This window comes from Protomyctophum parallelum (assembly GCF_964188405.1).
Source record: "Protomyctophum parallelum genome assembly, chromosome: 9".
NCBI lineage: Eukaryota > Metazoa > Chordata > Actinopteri > Myctophiformes > Myctophidae > Protomyctophum > Protomyctophum parallelum.
The window spans coordinates 8,311,187-8,333,955 of record NC_139706.1 but is presented as its reverse complement, the minus strand read 5'-3'; the positions used below and the strand labels follow the sequence as shown (position 1 = coordinate 8,333,955).

Genomic DNA, 22,769 nt, shown 5'->3' with positions numbered 1-22,769 from the left:
GATTAGACATAGTAAGTCATACATTCAACTATTGATCAAATATTGATTTAGGTATGAGTCTGTCGATCTATGTTTATAAGAAACTACTTTAATAACCTATATTGACAATATAATACACACACACACACACGTACGTGTGACTCCTACTTAAATGCAATAAAGTACTTGGAAATCTCACTTAAACATGTTTTATTGAACAGTGAACACAAAATAAATCACCTCTCTTTACAAAACGTTGCATAATGGTGTAGTAAGTACATAAAGGTCCTCTCAAAGGACAAGGGACAGGAGTACAAATACCTGTGTGTTGCTTTAAGAGCATAATTCTATGTCTGGGCAAGAAATGCTACTACAACATAATCCGATTTAGTGATAGTGAATAGTGGAAGTTCACATCCCAACAGCACATACCAACCTGAACAAATAAATGTACTGTAGCACGGCGCAAAGTTATTTTTGCAGTGGCAAAACATTGCAAAACATCAGGACAGAAATCCCAGTCTTTTCCTCACATGGAGAGTCTCTTTCTGTCCATTTCAGTTTCTTATTGGTATTGCCTTGGTATTGGTATTGCCGAGTATGCGGTTGGTGCTCCATACGGTTTGCTGGGTGCATAGGATCCCGAGCCCGAGTATGGTCTGCTGGGAGGGGGCCCGTAGGCGGAACCGTAGGCAGCCGGGTTTACCACTGGGCCAGCGTAAGGGTACATGGGCGCCTGCTGCCCGTATCCTGGGTATCCATACATGGATGGCCTATTGGGCGGACACGATGTGGTCATGATGATCCCACCGATGAGGAGCAGCACCGCGGAGGCCCAGCCGATGTAGATGGAAGCTCCGATCTCCCTCCTCTGCGTCTCGATGGTCATCGGGTTCATGAAGTCTGTGATGGTGGTTGCCGATGACCAGCACACGGGGATGAGGATCAGGACGGCGGAGAAGATGATGAGGCAGCCGCCCACGATGACCACCTGGGACCGGGACGTGTCTGTCTTCAGGCAGCCCATGCACTTGGCGCCGATGAAAGTGACCAGGAAGCCGATGAAGCCGAAGAGGATGGAGATGATGACCAGCGCGCGGGAGGCCTGCAGGTCTCTCGACATCCGCATCACAGACTCGTTCATCTTGCACTGCATCTGGCCCGTGCTCTGCATCACGCAGTTCATCCACAGGCCGTCCCACACGATCTGGCCCGAGACGATGTTGGCGCCGATGTAGGTGGTCACGCGCCACATGGGGATGCCGCAGGACACGCACACCCCGACGAAGCCGATGAAGCTGATGACCTGGCCTGCTACTTCCTTGCCGATCCGCCCCATGGTGAAGATGGAGGGCTGGTGTCTGCGCTGTGGGAGAGAGATAATCTCTGCGGACTCACGGCTCTGGTTCTCTTCACGCTCTGTTCTACCAAAATGACTCTTCGGACAGTTGCTTGTTGTCGGAGGAGGAATGCAGCAGTGTAGGAGGAGTGTGTGTCGTCTACTGAGTTTATCCAGACGAACGAGATTCCTCTAGCCTAACCCCCTGTAGAGATATATATACAGGTGGAGGAGTGGCAACCATTTTCACCTGTAGTGTAGAGTGCTGAGTGTATGTGAAAGGATTCTTTCATATGCGCATATGAGTTTACCAGACCGATTGTTTAGTTGGGTATCTATCTTCCAATCAGCAGATCAAAAGGACCCAAAACCTGCACTGATATCTGCTAAATGTGTTGTTACTGTAATTGCTAAATTGTAAAAGCTTGTTTTGTGTAGGCTAGTAATTCAGAAAATGACATAATGTCTGGATTGCACTTTGCAGTGCATTTAGTCTTCATTTTACTTCACAAACAATGAAAAGCAAAAAAAAAAAATAGCAGGGTCATCAACATGTCCATACATACACAGACAAATGTATGTGGCAAGATTTCACATTTTGTATGTTGGTTATAATGTGTACATATCTATCCTACATATTATTTTTAAACAATTAGTTTGATTGATTTGGTAACACGTGAAGTGTCGGTATGACATGCTCATTAACCTGTTGAAGGAGATTTGTTGTAGGCTATTGGTACCCGGCGTACATGATTGCATCATTTGAGATGCAAGACAACACAGACTCCTGCTTTCATTTCCTACCGCAAAAGAAAATGGAGGTAGGGGGGGGGGGGGATTGGTAATGTTAGCTACTTTAAACTTTCAGTGTGCCACTGACATACCTTACGTTACACCGCCTATACGCATGGTCTAAGAAGACTTTCTCATCAACATCGAAATCTCAACACTTGAAACTACAACAGTGCCTTGACAAACAGAAAACGAGTTTAGCTGGTCCATTGTGGAGCAATTCGAAAACCCTGACGAAAACATGCATATCATGTCCACTGTCCAACCATGCTCAGGTTTGAATGTGAATCGCAACAAATGAGTGGGGCAGTGTGGATTAACACAGGGTTTTCCTGGGCAGCATATCAACTGTATTTCCTGTTTATTAAGCTACTACTATTTGCCACAACTAATGAACTAAAAACTAGAACGTGTGTTTGGGAACAGACGTCATGAGACAAAAGACATACAAGTACTGTATGCAACAAATTCATTTTTTATGGGAAAATGAATTGTAACTATGCAGTGATATTGAAGAAAGGGAACTTGGAAAGTCATTTTCTGACAAACAGAACTGAGAAAAAGAAATAAAGAAGTAAAATCTCAGACATTTGTATTTATGTGCCATACATACCTCATCAAGGTGGCAAAGGTTACCGTTTTTAGAGGCTCTATGTCTGTATATAATATTTTGGTATGATAACCCTTCCTGGGTCACAGATAAATTAGTGTTATCAGCTACTAAAGTTACACTCCCCCGTTATTGAAATTATGCCTTCAGACACAGGTGCACATCTTGGTATTGGCTCATGTTCAGGACATTCAATGTCTTATAGCAGTGGTTTTCAACCCGTTTCACATCAAGGTCCATTATTTATTCAGCATTTGAGCCACTGACCACCATTTAATGACATTTAGCATCTCAGAACTAAAACTTGGAATATTTTGTTTGTGCCCAATTCCATCCATGCTGTATTGACGTGGTACCATAGCATAGGAGAGTTAACAGGCAAACGTTGAGGAAAATGACAATTCTTCTACATTCTCTAATTGTGTACACTTCTTGTGAATTAAGTAGCCTAATGAAGAGTTAAATAACTATAATGGTCCTTTTGGTTACCAACTCTCCGTCATCATTTAGCTGGAGCCCACTCTAGGCCCACTGGTGGTCCCCGGACCACTGGTTGAGAACCACTGTCTTATATAGTGATTGGTATCATGGGACACTTTGAGCTACCGTGCAGGCCTTTTTTTCCCACCTAAACCATATATTTTCTTTTAGTCATGTGGTATCAAGAAACATCAGAGACACAAACCACAACAACTGGTATACTGACATGACCCTAAGGATTCAGGAAATGAATAATTGATTTCCAGCCTTATATTAAACAAGCACTTCTTATGAGAAATAGACAGCAGGCCAATAGGCCTACCTGTCTATGAAAACCTAACCTTCCAATCACTTCAGTATGTGTCTCATCAGCTGCACAGTGATGGAAAAAAAACACAACTCATTTGACTCTACATTTCCAGCAGACGGAGAACTGAGAAAAATAAACTAAGGAACTGAAATTTCTACAATTTTACCATATAAAAATATCAAGTCAAGTGCAAGTCAAGTCAGTGTGTTAATCATAAATCATGTTTTTATTATCGTTTGATGGGAATGATACTTTTTTCATAATTACTGTATGGACATATTATACTATTATTGACTTTGCATTATTTTAATTAGCCTATAGGTCTATAATTAGATGAGAAGGCAGTGGCTAATGGCTATACAGATCTCATACCCACAATGAAACTGTTGGGGTCGTTCGGTTCTAACCTTCTTGAATAAAAGCCCTCACATCACAAATGTGTTTCATTGTTCTCTGTCCATGTCGTTGGTATCTATTGAGCCATCAGATACCAGAGTGATGACTAGTGCAGAGTTGATGGGATTACGGGATGTATGGGGGCGGGTCATCTAAGCATGCATTAATTGCGTTAAACATTTTAATCTAATTAATTTCACAAGTTAACTAAGCTAACCAAGTTATCGGCAGCCCTAATATATATGTGTGTGTGTGTGTGTGTGTGTGTGTGTGTGTGTGTGTGTGTGTGTGTGTGTGTGTGTGTGTGTGTGTGTGCTTGTTTTGTGTGTGCTTGTTTTGTGTGCATGGAGTGTGGCTGGCATTTTCTGTGTGTGTGGGGTTACAAACTTTTGTTGTTACAGGTGTGGAACACACACACACACACACACACACACACACACACACACACACACACACACACACACACACACACACACACAAACGGTCAAATTGAATTTGTAACCTAAAACAACCCCAAACAAAACCTGAATAGTTCAAAGAGTTGTCTCCACCGCCCCCACATAGATTACATTCTACACAACATCCTACATGCATGATCTAGCTCAGGGGTGCCCAAAAGGTAGATCGTGACTCGTTTGATTGACATCAAAAGGGCATGTCAGCTCAAACCCACAAAGCAATACTTTTTCAAGAGTGTTGCATACAAGCGTCAGAATTACAAAGTTATATACAAAAAAAAAAGGTTGTCAAACTAAGCATTTGCAAATTGTGCATAGACAGTAAAACATCTGCTACAGTTTCTACCGTAGTTGTTTAAATTAGATGTAAATGAACAGTGATCATCAAGGACATTGTTTATTTACAGTAAAATATAATAACTTTCAGTATACACATTGTTATTTCATGCTTTAGAATTACAAATATTTAGAAAAAATAATGGATTCTTATGATGTGATTCAAATGCATTCCATTTAGAATTGAATTTATGGGAAATAATCTGTTTCTGTTTTCCAAAACGATAAGCAATTGCTTACATCCAGTAATTGACTCTATATACATCCATTGTTTAGTTTTCTACAGAAACTGAAATCCCTCCTTTCTTACCAAACTGCTGTGACAAATCAAAAAAATAGAAGACACAACTAGATACAAATTAAATGAATCGTAATTTGGCAGAGGAGCCAGTTAAAATCCCTATTTACTGTCAATCGCATAATAGATACCTGCGCGACCTTCAAGGCAAAACTACAACACCAATATTGAATGTCTTTCTCCATTGATAAATCGGAAACATTTGTATCGTCTTTCTGCCTCTTCATTTAGAGTTAGACATATTCCCGGGATGTGGCGCTGGACCTCACGGGCGTAAATTTGGGCACGTAGTGGGGGTGGTCGTCTTTTGGAGGACAGTTCCAGCACAGTAGCGACCCCCCCATCAGCAGCAGACCGGCGGCTGCCCAGCCAATGTAAAGGGCTGCTCCCAACTCCCGCCTCTGGGTTTCGACCATCATCGGGTTGTAGAAATTCCTGATGGTGGTGTGGGCGGACCAGGAGACCGGGATGAGACAGAGAAGCCCCGAGATGATGAACAGAACTCCGGCCGCGATGCACGCCTTGGCCTTGGCCCGCTTGTCCTCGATACAGTTAGTGCATTTCCCTCCAGCCACCGACATGATGACGGCAAAGATACCCGTCAAGATGGAGATGATGATCATGGCGCGAGCCGCTTGGAGGTCCTGATTCAGAGCCAGCATGGAGTCGTAGACCTTGCACTGCATCTGGCCCGTGCTCTGCACGACGCAGTTCATCCACATGCCCTCCCAGAAGGTCTGGGCCGTCACGATGTTGGCACCGACGTACGCCGAGACCCTCCACATGGGCATGGCGCACACCGCGATGACCAGTATCCAGCCGATCAGAGCCATCGACAGGCCCATTATCTGAACCCCCTGAGAAACCATCTTGTCTGTAGCCTTCTCTCCTCACACGCTCTCCCATCAAAACCAACTAGGTCCCAGAAAGTGTATACGTTCAGAATAAAGTCCCGAATAGTGTCCAGCTTTTATAGATGTGCGCTGTGAGAGGAGGAGGGGACTCTCAGACATGAGGGTATGTGATACCATAAGCCTCAGCGTGCTCAGTTTGCTGGGATAATGTTTACACACAAACAGAGGCTCGGCGACCTCCAATACTGCTGACCTATACCAGAAAACAGCTTCAAGGTCAGAGACAACTCTGAGACAACTCAGAGACAATCTCTTTACACTTTCGTAAAATGTATGTGTGTGTGTGCAGTATGTGTATACTGTATATATAGTGCAAAAGTGTATTGGCATCAAAATGTACTTAGTTACCGGACTTAGTACTGACTGAGGACTGAGGAAAAAAAAGTCTTCTACATCCTAAAGGTTTTCTGAAAAACCTGTTTCTATGTCAGTGGTGCTCAACCTTTTTCATGTCAAGGACCCCCAGAATTATCTGTATTTGGCCGCGGACCCCCATCTGAAAATATGTAGTTCCAGGGACCCCCCAGAAGTAAAGATTTGAGTTAAAAACGTTTACTCTGAAAGAATATATATATATATATTCAGAGATTTGCGCCACATTTTCGCGATTGTTCAGAAATAGCAGATCTACAAGCTCATAGTTCGGCATTCAGTGCCGCGCTATGAGCTTGTAGATCTGCTATTTTTCAATAGCTAAAGTATAACATAATGCTTAAAACACATTGAGGATGTCATCAAAGAGATGACCAGCTCAGTGGCTTTGTGGTTAGACTCGTTAAGAGTGTACGCCCCGGGACTGGGAGGTCGGGTTCGATCCCCGGCCAGGTCATACCAAAGAGCCCAGTGCCTCCCTGCTTGGCCAGTGTTGTATTTGGGTAAGTCCCTGTGACATACTAGCACCATGTCCAGGGGGTGTACTTGTACTTCATCCATGTCCACTTTGTCCAGGGAGTGTACTTGTACGTACATCATCCATGTCCACTTTGTCCAGGGAGTGTACTTGCTACAGAAACAGGAGATAGGCTCCTGCTCTATGGGTGTCACGGCTTACTTAAAGTACTTACATCAAAGAGATACCACAAAGTGATTTCTCCCCACTTTTAGGATACATGTGCCTTTTCCATTTTTAAATCCACGAGCTAACATAAAAACAGATACTACATGACATGTCTACATTCCATACCTTGCTTTTCATTAACAAAAATATTCTCATTCAATTTGAATAGAGGTTGAAATATCGCAATAACAGATTGGACCACATTTTGATCTGTGTTGGGTGTATCCCTCAACATTCCGTTTAAAATAATGGGAGGAGGACCATGACATATCTCTCTGCCTTCCATACATTTATGGCCAGAGAATGTGACATCACTGGTTGTATCCTTTACCACCCCTTATAAATGAGTGCTTTGTGGACTTTCTGCCTTAATTAGCGCAGCCTGACAAGAATCAGGAGTCATATACATACATTTTAGCAATCAAGCATAGTTGGTGGAAAGTTAAATCTAATTAGTATTATATTAAAACCTCAATTTTTATGTTACAATTGTTATATAAATATACGATTACATCTTACTAACCAAATGTCTTTGAGGACCTGAGTTTCAATCTGGTTTTCCACTCCTCTCTAGTAGTCTACTCTACAGTATAAGTATAGCCTACCATTACTAAATAGAGTAAAAAGAAAGAAATGGAAGCAATATTTGTCTTGGTAACAATTTTAAGACCATGGCAGAGAAGCTGTGTAGACCTTCTTAGATGCATTGTTTATTTTACTGTAAGGGGCAGTGAAAGACAGGTAATTACAGAGAAGGGAATTCTTTCAATGACTACATTTAACTGTCAATTACAGAAAATGCTTTATACTTGCCGTTATTAATTCTATTTTGTGTACACATAAACTATGACAGCAATACTAGAAAGCCTAATTGAATTTCATTTATTTAGGTGCAGTAATACTGTACTTTGTGGTGGCTAAAGTAGAATTCAGGAATACCGTGATTTACCATGTGTAATGTGTTATTCTTGGGATGACTATGGGACAGCTCAGTAATAAATACAAGTTTGTTACTATGCACGTATGCAAGTTCTATTTGTGTTAAATGTATCAAATGTATAAAAATCCCTGTAGTGAATGGAAAAGTCCCAGGTTCTCAGTATTAATCCGTTTGTTGTAATGTGAATTCCACTGGGGTGTGTGGTGCGTGTAACAATAAAAGGAACACATGAAGCAAGTTAAGGTAACAAAAAAAAGTATATTTACATTTTTATATTATTCACACACAACACATATTTTACAGTGAAATTATATCTTTAAACTGAAGCGCTTAGTTGAAATGTTTTGAAGCTGAAAAGAAAAAGACTTTCCCATTTGATGTTGTAACTCTATCTGTAACATACTCATTCAGACGCTGCAATTCATTTTCACCCTGGTTTGGGGTGTGGCGTCTTCTGTAAATCCCAGTGGGTTTGTTGTTGCACCGTCTATTCAACTGACGAGCCGTCTATTCCGAGGGCCAACATAAAAGCATCAAGACAAACTGTGATATTAATATGTCTATGTCTTACAGGATACCACTTTGTATGTGACACAGTCAGACACTTTGAATGAATGGTGTTTCATGGTGTTTGACCCACCCAACACACTGCACAAGTCCATCTCAGTCTTTTCCATTCCCCTTTGACCCCAATCTTTTTTCAGACGTAGTCCTTTGACCCTGCGGTCCTGCTGGGAGCCGTGTACTTGGCGGCAGAGTAGCTGTCCCGTTTGGGGCAGTTGGTGCAAAGGAGGGCCCCGGCCACGATGAGGAGACCAGCGGCCCCCCAGCCGATAAAAAGGGACGCGCCCAGCTCTCTCTTCTGGGAGCCCCCCATCGGGTTGTAGAAGTTGCGGATGATGCCGTTGGCGGTCCAGCACACAGGAATGAGGCACAGAACGCCGGATATGATGAACATCACACCGGCCGCCACGCAGATAATGGACTTGGTTCTCTCGTTCTCCACGCAGGTTGTGCACTTACCCCCGGCGACGGCCAGGAGGACGGCCACGATGCCGGTCAGGAGGGAGAGGACCATGAGGGCGCGGGCGGCCTGCATGCTCTGGCTGAGGGCCAGCATGGAGTCGTAGATCTTGCACTGCATCTGTCCCGTGCTCTGCGACACACAAGTCATCCAGATGCCCTCCCACGTGCTCTGGGCGGTCACGATGTTCTGGCCAACGAAAGCCGTCACCTTCCACTGGGGCAGGACGCAGGCGACGATGACCCCGACCCAACCGATGACGCCTAGGGCAGCGCCCACCATCTGAAGCCCAGCCGACACCATGATGTCTTCTGTATAAAGGTTCTGGTTATGTCGTCCAAATAAGTGGGGTTCCAAAAATATACGTGAAAGCAGGTGAGGTATATCTATTCTCAAAATCACTTGAGAGATCCCGAAGTGTAAATGTTTGGGTCAGATTTGGAGCGGGCCTTTTATATTCTTTGCTCAGGAGGGGCCTGACTCATGCACTCATGACACTCATGTGTCTGACGTGCCAGTCACCCAACTCCACCCCTAACGGGCATGTAGCATCATGTCAAGTTCTCAGCTCCTCTCCAAATCGCTCCAGGTGGGGACCACATTTAGTCATTGAGGTATTTAAAGATTTAACTTTAAAAAAGACCATAGAGACAACACCCTCTAAATTACAGCATTGAACCTAAGCTACATATCTTTCCTGTTCTTTTTTTTCTCCTTTGTGGGTAGTCCTGGGACAAACAGTAAAAGAAAGCTCAGACATGGGCTTCATAAGGGAAACAAAAGAAGGAATTTACGAGAATAAGACTAAGTTACCAGGGATGAGGTTCAAACCATTATACCACAACACTGTTTCTACACTATAATCTTTCCTGTGTTAAATACTTCATAACAGCTTGCATAATGTGATGTCAACCTAGGAGGATATGACGGATCATGGGAGAACAGAAGGTAGAATAGAATGTATCTGGCCACTTATTTTCAGAATCCTGTCATTTTTGGTTTGGACAAACCAAATAATGTCTCACAGCTTAGTTTAAGTACTATTGTCAAAGTATTTTTGCATGTCAGGATATAACTATTTTTTTTTTGGCTGTTGATGCGTTAAATTGTTAATTATTTGCTGTCTGATATCTGTATTTGTGGAAAAAAATGGAATACACAAAATGCTCCACAGTCCAGGGGTGCCCACTCATGAGAGCTACTTTCAAAATGACCAGCTCAACAAGATCTACTCAGTGAAAACATTATAATACCACCTGAAAATGGCTTTGGAATAGCGCAGCACTGGCATTACATTTAAGACAAATGCACCTGGAATGGGAAAGGGGAGAAATGGAATAGGTAGGTTTTTTTGTATTTCATTTGTAATCTACCGACATTTGTGCGCAGCAACACTCTTGAAAACAAAGTAGGCCTATTGCATTATGGGTTTGAGCTGACAGGCACTTTTTTATGTCAATCAATCAATCAAGTCAACTTAATTCATGTGGCAGATGCCAAAAATTGTTTTTATATTTAAATTAAATATTCTTTAGGGGCCTACCTGCACAGCCTTTGTGATCTACTGGTACTGTAGATCGCGATCTACCTTTTTGGCACCCCTGCTCCACACATTACATGTTCCCAAATGAGCCAAACACAAAGATTGAATACAGTGTGGGACCACATTGTGAAACAGAATTCTATAATATCAGTAAATAATTAGTTAGTACATTTTGTTATAATCTGATCGCCCATGGCTGTGTACTTGTACGTGAGATCACAGTGTACTTGATATGTATTGTGTACTGCCTGAACTGTAGCATAGTTTATAGTTAGGCTACGAGAGACATCTCAGACAGCAAGGTCAGCTTTGCTGCAGTTAGCGGTTATTATGATATCTTGTGGTCACGTGACTCGCGTCAGTTGGGATCCAGCACTATATATGTTCCTGTGTGTGTAATACATTTTGTGAACCTTTAGCGTGATACTGTCTCGTGTCGCATTATTGTTCTCCCGGGCCCGTCACCGCTGTCGCCGTACCAAAGGTATACTTCAACCGGATTATCACACACCACCCAGCCGGCACACACTACCTGTCTGTCAAACCAGACGAGGGTCCAGTACTTAGAGTTTACAACACATTTAAACAAAAGTATTTTGTGGCTACCGTTAAAACAATGTTATATTTGTAATTGTTGATGTCAAAGTCTGAGTCCTTTTTGTGAAATTTACTTGATTCTTTCTTAGTGTGCCAATGAGTACACCATAGGAGTACATTTACTAAATTCTATCCCAATTGATCAGTTTCGTGTTGGATTTTTCAAGTTCATAGTATATCATAGTATATCATCATATTAAATACAGTACAATTAAATATGTCTCTTCCTACTTCATGTGAGTCTCTTTAAAGATTACAGCAGTGGTTCTCAACTAGTGGTCCGGGGACCATCAGTGGTCCTTGAGGGTTCCAGGTGGTCCCCAGATAATAACCAAATGGACCATTATTATATCTTTAACTCTTGAGTGTAAAATTCATTTGACGCTCTCAAGAGTTAATTTACAGAAAGTCTACACAATTAGAGAATTTAGAAGAATTGTTATTTTGATCTACGTTTTGCCTGCAGTTATCGCTCCTTTCACGTACCACATCAATACAGCATGGAATTGTGGACAAACAATCTTATCTTGTAACAATCTCATCTTATCCAACAACAACAATATTCAAAGCTTTGTGTCTGAGAGACAACATCTCAAATCAAATGGTGGTCCTTGGCTCAAATGACCAAATAAATAATGGACCTTGAATATATAAACAGGTTGAAAACCACTGGCTTACATCAAATAAAATCAGTGCTGACCTTGGCTTGCAGTGGATGCTAGCCCTTTAGGCTTGGAGGGCTGGAGCGTGGCGCGCTATGAGCTTGTAGATCTGCTATCTTCTCTTGTAGTTTGCCAGGTAACGTGTGTTGCTTTCCAGGGGTCTTGCTGTAGCTCTCTATAGGCTGGGGTCTGCAACAACGCAACGACACCAATAAGGAGACATGGCGGTAACGTAACGACAAACTAAAAACTAAGTGATTGTTGGACTGTCGCAAAAAAACAGGGGATGGTGGAGAGTGGGTCTGAAGAGAGGTAGAAAGAGAATCAGATTGTCGCAGGTAAATGAATGGAGGCACTGTGTGTTAGCCAAAACTGCCGTTAGGGACTATAATGCCTCCATTTTACCCCCACGGTAAGATCATTAAAGCCACACAGCCCAGTGCTGGAGATTGGGTTCCAACAAACGGCTATAGCAAAAAGGAGGAATTTCCACAATTAAGGGCTTCGAGGAGAGATGGTTTCAGAACATATTGGCTTCCTTTCTGGGATTAGGCCTATGCGTGGTGCTAATCGTTTTAGGATCATATATCTTTCACGAAAATACAGAAAATACATGATGGTCAAACACAAAGCACAACAACGCACTACAAGAATCACTGTATCTGTTTGGTTATGATTATATAGCAATACCATGCCATTATAAATGTAGATGCTCTCACAATTACACCATATAATAAACAACAGCAGGGAACATAATCAAAACCATACAGTAATTACAGTAATTTCTATTCTGTGTCCTGGATAATGAATAGAAATCACACCCATGTGAAGTGAGCGGTGCCTTTTATCACGATGATGATGTATTTTGATGATGTATTGCCCCCATAGACTGTAAAAAATATGGACAAAGCGTTCCCCGGGTCTAACATGGACGTAAAATGAAGCCTGTTATTCCTGCACTGTAAGTCGCCATCTTTCTAGATCCGTTTTGGACCAGCTGGCCATTGGCTGGCTCCGTTTGGGTCCAGCTGGCCATTGGCTGCCCAGACAACGAGGCGGGACTTCCCCCCTTCTTCTCCGTTGGTTCTTATTTTGACTCGAGTGGGAGGAGTAGACTCTTGAGTGGGAGGGGAATCCCGATCATAGACGGTAACGGTAGCCACGCCCCTCAGAACATACGCGACTTTATGGTCATTATTTTAATTAATGGGACCATAATTTTCCAAAAAGAATATTATGACATTAGAAATGAGACTTTAAACTAGTGACTGGAAGAAGAAAGTATTCATGACCATGTTTATTAAGGTAATACAGTCTAGGTGAAGTTGGGCCAAAATACATGGGCCTCTATGGAGCTATGGGGCTTTTTGGGTCCAGTCCAGCGCCACAACAGGCCATTATATGAACTACCGATTTCAAATGAGGCTTCACGAAATATCTGGCTGACTGCCCCCCTGGTATTGCCCCACATGATCTCACATGACGGTAACCACAGTAACCGTGCTGCTACCAACTAATACATGCAGACACACAAAGTCACAATTCAAAAATAAATAAGACAGAGTACGTTCCAAATGACAGAACTTGAGAATAACACTTGACAGCAAAAAACATGAAACAGCCAGCAACTTAAAGAAACTAGAACAAGGAAAACCCTGGTAGCTCTCCCATGGATCACGCTAGCCTCAAGCAAGCCTGCCCTTTCTCCTGTAGAATGCCTTTTGGTAACTCTTATAACTTAACCAAGGCTAACCAAGTTATTTTAGACAATTACACCAGGGGGTATTGATGGTGTTGATTGAATATATTCAATAATGTTTCATTCACAGACAGTAATAAAGCCAAAACCTGATACCAAGACGACACACACCCCTCCTCTTCTACAGTGCTTGGCCCTTTCCAATCAACAGGTTTGCCAGCACTGCAGAGGAGAGACAGGTGACCCCACAAAAAGGTCCATTTCCCCACACAGTGTCAATTAATAAACATTTAAAACTCTTTCAGTTCCTCCTGTTGAGAATGTCTTCAGATATACACCTCTATGGAAAACATACACCAACACCACACTATTAAAACCCCCAGCTGTGCAGTGTGCGTGCGTGCAAAGTTCCTCCTTTACTGTCTATAGTAGGGGTAGGCAACAGGCCAAAACTTCCCCCCCAGAAGTAACATATGGCACGTGAGATAATTTGGAGAATAAGATTTCGTCTTTACTTTTTACCTTTTTTGGGGGGAGGGGGATATGTCCGTAACAATTATAGAGGGTATGTGCATCTATAAAGTGAGTTTAACGTTGTTTAATGCAACCGGTTGGGACTCTGTCAAGGCCAGAAAGTGGTTTTTCCTCAGTAGGCGCTCCCGCATAACTTCCGGATATGATGGCCTTCTTTAACATCAATTTAGACGTTTTCGGGCCACCGCCAGTGGACAATCTTAGTTGCTTACCCCAGTGGTCTGTCTATAGGGCACGGGTTGCCAGAGACTTGCCAGAGACTCTTAGGACCACATAGAAGGTAACAGTTTAATAATACATCCATGGTAAATGGTGATGTCTAGTTAGTCCACTGCTTGTACTGTAACTGTGAATCAGTGAGATCTATGGCATCAATGGTGCAGCATTGACATCAAGCTGTCTGCAGCAGGAAACTATTGTTGTTGTTGACCACAAAAGACCCGTGAGAAGTTGCCACCAACAGTGAGCATGACATGACTCTGGCAGGCAGCTGAGGAAAAGGCTTGAGGGAGGTGAAGTGACAAGTGTCAGCAGGCAAAGAAAAACGTCTCCTAGCTCGGCCCTAGTAGTTAAACTGGCTGGCTCACTATGCTGAAATGGCAAGAAGAGAGCGGAAGTGTGTTTAACACTTCAATCACAAGAACCTGTATAAAAGGGGAATTCAGATAAGAACGTGTGTGTGTGTGTGTGTGTGTGTGTGTGTGTGTGTGTGTGTGTGTGTGCGCGCTCACACGTGCGCGTGCGTGTCACTGTGTGGGTGGCAGGCAGTAGAGTCTGTATTTGTTGTGAATGTGTGATGTCATTATTCCCAGCCCTCCAGTCATTGTGAAGGGATCGTCGCTGTCAGAGTTTCAGTGGGCAGTGTAAGAATGCGAGCCAGTGCTCTTGTGGGATGGACGGTTGACTCACGCATGACACAATACGTCCCATGACACAACAAAACACTGGCATTTTCCGAGGTTCAGACGAGTGATAAGATAATATAAGATCTCTATTTGTCACTGTATGAGACATACAGCGAAACTTTGTTTAGTGCATCCATATAAACAAACAGTATAGTATCAACAAACACTGATGGCGCAACATCCATGTCAAAAACTGTTTGTCCATCATAGTCAAGTCAAGTCATCAATCTATTAATAAAAACATATCTGATGCATCATTAAAAGTACAGAATTAATAAATCAATATAGGAGTTGTGATGAAAGAAGGATAAGTTCTAGGGCAGTGGTTCCCAAAGTGGGGTCCAGGAACCCACAGGGGTCCTTGATAGTCCTAAATGATAGTTTGGAACCAAATAGACCGTTATGGGTCTTAACTCTGTAACTCTGAGAATTGTAGGCCTACAAGTGGAACCAAATGGACCCGTTGGACCCTAATGGGTCCATTTGGTTGCACTTGTACACTCCCAGTTAAATTAAACATTGATTTTACAATATAGATTGAGGTCTCAGAGATAGAAATACCATTAAATGGGGGTCTGTGTAGCCTATTGCATATCAAACTGGGAGTCATTGAAATTAAACTGGAGAATCACTGCTAGAGCAGTAAAAACCTTCTCTTATGGGGGTCCCTGGCACATCTTTACACATGGGGGGTCCGCGGGCTAATAAGTGTCAATTTGGGGGTCCTTGACATGAACAAGTTTGGGAACCACTGTTCTAATCTAGGGCACATAATATTTCTCAGATGAAATAGCCAATTTAATGACTCTGCTGTTGATGATGTATAGTAATATATAGGGTGAAAAATATAAAAAACTATCAAATCCAATTTTAATATGTCTGATTAGGTTCAGCTAAGCGGTGATGGAAATGTTGTATAGCCTACTGTATTACCATGTTAAGATAATATCTACTAAATCTATATAATTCTAAATATAATTATTGCACACAGCAGATAAATAAATAATCAAAGAAATAATGGACCTATGAAGACAATTGTTAGTTACATACAGTACATAAATAAATATTACGTAGGGCATACAATTGTACTGCCATGTTGATGGCGAGGGATGATGAAACAGGAAAAAATAAAAAATAAAATACCATGAGGGTCATTTCAATGTCTCTGACTCATTTGTGTAGTGTCTGTGTGTGTGTCAACTGTCAAGGGAATTTGTTTCTGGCTTCAAGCCAATGTTTCGGTTTCTGTATTTTACAAACCTAGTTGTGTCTATTTTTGAACAGTGTAACAGCGTAAATTAAATGCATTATTTTTCATTATATCCAATAAGTGAGGAGGTCTATGCACTCTAACACTGTACAGTCATGTTAGGTTTAGATTTTAATGAATTTTAAAATAAAGAGATATATAGAAATACATACATTTAAGGTTCATAAGGTAAACAGAATATGTTGAGTGAATGTACACAGCTAGACAAATCATAAAATAATATAAAATATACAGTATGTGTTCCCTTTCCAATATGAACCCCCCCTCTCTCTTTCTCACACACACTCTCCCCCTCTCTCCCCCTCTCCCTCCACGAGGCAAGTCTCCACTTGTTAGTTATAATTGGCCCAACTGTCCTCCATGCCCAGCTAGGACTGACAAGCTGAGAGAGAGAGAGAGAGAGAGAGAGAGAGAGAGAGAGAGAGAGAGAGAGAGAGAGAGAGAGAGAGAGAGAGAGAGAGAGAGAGAGAGAGAGAGAGAGAGAGCGAGAGAGAGAGCGAGAGAGCGAGAGAGAGAGGCAGCCAAGGTACCTGTATCCTATCACCCTAACCTTATATAAACCGGTCTGGCTGGTTCCCACTCCCATGACAAGTGCACTGCACACCGTAGGCAAGGAAGTGCTCTTCAAGTGGCAACAGGTGTACCTTTACAGGTTAAAAAGGTTCCGTGAAATACCTGCACCTGCTGCTTGTCAGTTGTCACTGACTATGCTGATTTGTAGGTTGGTGAAAGGTATGAGAAAGTAAGTGAAATGGCCCTGGTACATCCTACTACTATCATAGATGTACAGTATTTTATCTGTCTGACTTTTACTTCCATAATATGAAAATGTCAGAATCGATAAACTACCACTAAATGTGACTATTATTTCCATGATATATTTGGTTATACAGTATTTTCATTTGCCAGCAGTATACATTTGATTTTGACTTGATGTTGATAATGATAAAAATGTAAATCAGGGTTCTTCTAATATTACAGTAATGATAATCTGAGAACCCATCGTCAAAAAATAAAAGGAAAAACAGCACCCTCCTTTCCATTGAGTCTGTTTTGAGAGACTACTGTAATGTAGGTCAGCTCCACATGCTTTTTCATCTTCTACCACAGGGAGGCGTTGTTCAATAGACTTTAAATCTATCACAAAGGCTGTCTAAACCAATGACCTCAGTTGTTTTGATTCAAAACATCAGCTCAGAGATGCTCTCTGTGGTGTGTGTGTGTGTGTGTGTGTGTGTGTGTGTGTGTGTGTGTGTGTGTGTGTGTGTGTGTGTGTGTGTGTGTGTGTGTGTGTGTGTGTGTGTGTGTGTGTGCGTGTGTTCGAGACATGGAAGTGAAACATTGGGAGCATTGGGAAACACACCCTAAGCTGTCCTCGAATGGTACGAGGTTTTACAGCCCACTGGATCCATTCCATTGAATAAGGGTTCAGTCTTCAACTGAAACTGATCAACAATAATGTTATAATCTGATCGCCCATGGCTGTGTACTTGTACGTGAGATCACAGTGTACTTGATATGTATTGTGTACTGCCTGAACTGTAGCATACGAGGGACATCTCAGACAGCAAGGTCAGCTTTGCTGCAGTTAGCGGTTATTATGTCTGATATATTGTGGTCACGTCAGTTGGGATCCAGCTCTATACACCATGTATATGTTCCTGTTGTGTGTAATAAACTTTGTGAACCTTTAGCGTGATACTGTCTCCTGTCGCGTTATTGTTCTCCCGGGCCCGCCACCGCTGTCGCCGTACCAAAGGTATACTTCAAACGGATTGTCACACACACCACCCAGCCGGCACGCACTACCTGTCTGTCAAACCAGACGAGGGTCCAGTACTTAGAGTTTACAACAAATAATAATGTCTACTCTCATCTCTGGTCATCCAGAAATACAGTACCAAAAGATAACAATTTTAATATTGTTGCAAAATGATCAAAAGGGTCATCATGTCAGATAGTGTTCATCATCAGTGGTATATTTACTTCAGAGAAGAAACCTCCGGAGAATTCTTTAAAGTTGAACTGACTGGCAAAGTAACTGCTAATAAAGTATTCAATCAATCAAAAATCAATCACTCATTTATTATGAGTTGATACAATACAAGACAGGCACAGAACAAACCTGGGATGCAGCAATGGCTCCCCCTGGCTGTAAAAGTGTGAAAAGGTAGCAGAGAGAGCGTGAGCCTCTTGTTGATGTTTGTCAGACTGTGGGAGGTCTAAAGATGTGAGGTGGTTGGCATCTTTATGGAGTTCATCATACTGTACCAACAATGTGAGTTATGTCTGAGCGTTTATACATTACAACTTAAACCAAATGACTACCTGTGGGTGAAAGAAGCCCAGATAAAGAAAACCTTGAACTTTTGAAATGGTCACTCACTACATGTATGTCCTTGCACAGGCCAAATCTATCATTGAAACACAAATAAAAGATACTGTCAAAGAGAAGGATTTACGACCGTCACAGGAGCAATCAGTTTATTAATTACGGATACCCTTATGGGTCCATTTGGTTTCATTTTACGCTCTCAAGAGTTATATTATTGTTAAACATCTGCATTACTCAATTTACAAGACGTTTACACAATTAGAGAATGTAGAAGAACTGATATTTTGATTGTTTCGCTTGTCTGTTATCTCTCCTAATGGTACCACATTACAATACAGCATTACATGGAATTGTGGACAAAATATTCTTTTTGGGTCTGAGAGGCTAAATCTCATCAAATGGATGACGGTCCGTGGCTCAAATGTCAATTATACAACAGGTCGTTTCGAGGAAGCAATCTGATTGGTTGAAACAGCCTTCTAGCCATGGTTCAAACGAGCACCACTCCACACTTAATCAAAACAAAGAATTCAGCTGTTCTGTTTTCCCAGAGCGCAGCAAACTCGGTGGCTAGGCTAGCTAGTTTCTTGGGACATTTGTGGTCGTAGTGACTATACATTTGTCATTAAAAGAATATGTTTTGTGATGCTTGCGGACTGTCGTGGCAATAATCACGTTAAACCACACCCTCTCGCGTAATATTGCTTAAATAAATAATGGTCCTTGATATGAAAAGGGTTGAAAAACACTGATTCATTTATATAATAAAAATGTCCCTCGTTGTTTTACAAGATCTTTTTTCCGTATCTGGATGTTGATTTCCCTGGTGTGTGAGGGCGGTATACGAGATAGCACTGATCTTTACCCTAAACCAGTGAAACCGCTGACCCCAAATGACCCTTGTTAATGAATGATGACCTTTAATGACACAGATAACTCGCTAACCAACCTTGACGTCGTCACTGCCAAAAAGGCTGTTGTCTGGCCAACCAGACGGTTAGGGCACGTACCACCAAATGCCAGTGAGTCCCTGTTTCGATTCCCCCCACCCAGACCAACAGCTGCATGTTATTCCTACTCTGTCTCTCGCTCTCCCCCTCTGTGTTTCGCGTCTCTCTCTCCACTGTACCTGTACAAATAAAGGCTAAAATCATTGTTTGAAGAGAATTTACCACCATAGATGCAATAAATTGGTTTTGCAGGCATAACGCAATTTACTAATGTGTTTAAATTTAATTTGTCAGGGAATCACAGAGTGTCAGGCTTGTCAGCCAACAACAATGCTAGGTAATGTTAACTTATTTTCATTCTGCTGTCCAGAGTTTGTGTGAGATAAATTCCTACACAGCGTAAACGTACTGTGAATGACGGCACTACTAAATGAAACCCCAAAGGGAATGCTTTGTCAGAACAGCTAGAGGTTGAGCAGTTTGGTCTTCCATGGAGCAAAGCAATTGAACCCCATTCCACATTTTGTACCGAAACAGCATCACGCTCAGTTACCAGGAGTCAAGTTATTAAGTCAAATTGAACTGAATGGAATATAAAACATGTATTACTACACATGTTGGTGTGTGCATTGTCAGTCTAGTAGTAATGTAATTCTTTATATCAGTCTTTTTTCTTTTTTTTTAGGATGCAAAAACCGACTTCCTCGGTGCCTACCGGCTTTTTTCCTGCCAGGAGGGATTATGTACCTGACTAACACAGAAAACAAGGCCTGTCGTTGTTCGCCTTTACCTTACCTGAAAATCTCATTCAGAAGGTGATTCAGCATTTTTCCACCAAGGTTAACATTACCGATATGTCACAGATATGTTTGTTTTTTCTCTCTCTCTCAAATAGTAGAGGTTTTAAAGGTGCACTGGTATGCTTATGTCTGGCTTGTACTCAAAATTGATTTAAGAGATTTTAATGCTCAACATTCTCATATGGAAATGTCATTCTATATGTGTATGTGGTTTGGATTGGACACATCTGTCTCTGACCAAAATTATGGTCTTTACATATTTTTTTTTACAGGACTTTGCTTAAATATAAGAACAAAAAAGCTAAATGAGAAAATGCTAACAATGGAAAACGTCTTTCCTCTGAGTGTCGCTTGGCGACAGGACCAGTACCCGTCGTTCAGAGTGCTGTTAACAACATTGGACATGTCTCTGACTAAAAGGCAAGTAGAGTTTTTTGAAAGTAAACATGATGCCACCTTAAGCTGACTCCACCTTCAGTCTTCTAAGCAGTATAAAGAAGCTAGAATCTGTTTCTCCCTCTCTCTCTCTCTCTCTCTCTCTCTCACTAAAAGCCTTATCCAGGACTTGGGGGCCAGCGAGATCCGATATCGCCTTCATCTTAAGAGGGTTGAGCCAGCCAGCACACAGAGGGGCTTCTATCTCACAGCGCCGGGGCAGACAACAGTCTTGTCCGGCCCCAACTCCTCCAGGACCATCTTCAGCCTCATCATCATCATCCCGCTCCAGCTCCCTCCGACCGCGCCGCTCTCCACCAGCCAGCCATGTACTCCGCGGGCCTGGAGATCCTGGGGATGATCCTGGCCGTGGCCGGCTGGCTCGGGGTGATGGTGGCCTGCGGCCTGCCCATGTGGCGCGTGGCCGCCTACATCGGCCAGAACATCGTCATCTCCCAGGTGATCTGGGAGGGCCTGTGGATGGACTGCTCGGTGCAGAGCACGGGCCAGATGCACTGCAAGGTGCACGACTCCATGCTGGGGCTGCCAGTGGAGCTGCAGGCGGCCCGCGCCCTGGTGGTGGTCTCCCTGGTGCTGTGCGTGGCGGGCATCGGCCTGGCCACGGCCGGCGCCAAGTGCACCAACTGCAGCGCGGACGTGAGCAGCAAGCCGCGGATCGTGCTGGCCGCCGGGGTGACCTTCGCCGTCGCCGGCCTGCTGCTGCTGACCGCCGTGTCCTGGACGGCCCACGCCATCGTCCTGGACTTCTACGACCCGCTGCTGGAGGAGACCGGGAAGAGGGAATTTGGGAACTCGCTGTACTTTGGCTGGGCCGCTTCCTGCCTGCTCCTCCTGGGGGGAGCGTTGCTCTGCTGCTCCTGCCCCCCCAGGCCGCCCAGGACAGCTGCTGCGGCGGCGGCGGCGAGCGGGGGCGGCTCCGCGCCGCCGCCCAGGGTGGACTATTCGGCCGTCAAGAGCATGTCGGTCAACGGATACACCAGGAGAGACTATGTGTGACCATGTGACACAACATGATGCGGTAATCAGTGTTATCAAACTTATCTCCTGATTGGTCAGTGGTTGAATAAAGAATGACGTGGAGGTTACACCTGCTCCGTGGGTTTGGACTTTCTTCAGTGGTCTGTGAAGCAGTACTGGTGGGTCTAATTCTAGAGAACACATGTCTGTATTTGATTTGAAATCAGAATAGTTTTACTTAAGAGACATCTTTTCCTTTATTGTGTGACATTTTGAAGCGAACTGACATAATCATTTGTGATCGAAGCAAATTCTACAAGAAACCAAATAAAACCTTTCCGCAGTGTCTTTGATTGATGTATGAAAGATAGTTATACTACATTGTATTTATTTTATACTAAAATGATTAAGAGGTCAGATGAGAACAAACTCAGCTTATGGTGATGCCAAATGCTAACTGCTGACTCAGTTGTGGACAATTTGGTCCATGTGGGAAGAATCTGTTGCTTTAACGTTATTTTTAAACAAAAAAGCCTGGGCACAAAGGCTACTGTAACATTTACATTGGGTTGTTTGTTGGACTGCAGCCCACACAAGTGAGTATCTTTTCATTTCATTACAAATAAGTGGCAGTAATGGTCAGCTTGTTTCACAGGAATACCGTCTGCTCTAGTATGTCCTATTATGTCCTCTCCAACGGAGTGAAACCGAGTCGACGATAAGGAATAAAGCTACTCTGAGCGGGGATACTAATAACAGAGACTACTAGCTACTTCCACAAAGGCCCCATTGATCTGTTCCTTTTTGCTACTATCATGTTGACATTCTTGCCCACAGACATTCAGTGGTGTGTTAATAAAGTTCTTCTCGGTTTTGGGAATATGATGAAATCATAATGAAATGGAATTGGAAGTGTTCCAGCGAGTTCAGTGGGGGGGGGACCGCACAATACAATTAGTATTTAAGTAATCAAAAAATAAAATACTTTGAGCATGGCAGACAGAGATACAGCAACAGCAATTCCTCCAGTCCAAAGTTTAGGAGCTTGTGAAGTGATGAACACGATAGGCGTCTACGCAGTGCAGGAAAGTAACCAAGTACACTTACTTAAGTACTGTACTTACTTTT

At 42.8% G+C, this 22,769-nt stretch overlaps 4 protein-coding genes across 4 annotated transcripts; 1 reads left to right on the top strand and 3 right to left on the bottom strand.

Annotated features, from left to right (window-relative positions):
* Nucleotides 1–172: 172 nt before the first annotated feature.
* On the bottom strand, nucleotides 173–1,468 carry cldnf (claudin f). Its single transcript, XM_083772803.1, has one exon. It carries the CDS (start codon nucleotides 1,316–1,318, stop codon nucleotides 545–547), a length of 774 nt encoding a protein of 257 aa, XP_083628929.1. The 5' UTR covers nucleotides 1,319–1,468; the 3' UTR covers nucleotides 173–544.
* Nucleotides 1,469–4,745: 3,277 nt separating this feature from the next.
* On the bottom strand, nucleotides 4,746–5,929 carry LOC310864212 (claudin-4-like). The gene has a single exon (XM_083772805.1). It carries the CDS (start codon nucleotides 5,865–5,867, stop codon nucleotides 5,232–5,234), a length of 636 nt encoding a protein of 211 aa, XP_083628931.1. The 5' UTR covers nucleotides 5,868–5,929; the 3' UTR covers nucleotides 4,746–5,231.
* Nucleotides 5,930–8,147: 2,218 nt separating this feature from the next.
* On the bottom strand, nucleotides 8,148–9,351 carry cldna (claudin a). Its single transcript, XM_083772807.1, has one exon. It carries the CDS (start codon nucleotides 9,234–9,236, stop codon nucleotides 8,610–8,612), a length of 627 nt encoding a protein of 208 aa, XP_083628933.1. The 5' UTR covers nucleotides 9,237–9,351; the 3' UTR covers nucleotides 8,148–8,609.
* Nucleotides 9,352–20,990: 11,639 nt separating this feature from the next.
* Nucleotides 20,991–21,680, top strand: LOC310863874 (claudin-4; the record flags this gene model as incomplete). Its single annotated transcript, XM_083772388.1, has 1 exon — nucleotides 20,991–21,680. The coding sequence occupies one exon, from the start codon at nucleotides 20,991–20,993 to the stop codon at nucleotides 21,678–21,680; it is 690 nt and encodes a 229-aa protein (XP_083628514.1).
* Nucleotides 21,681–22,769: the final 1,089 nt, after the last annotated feature.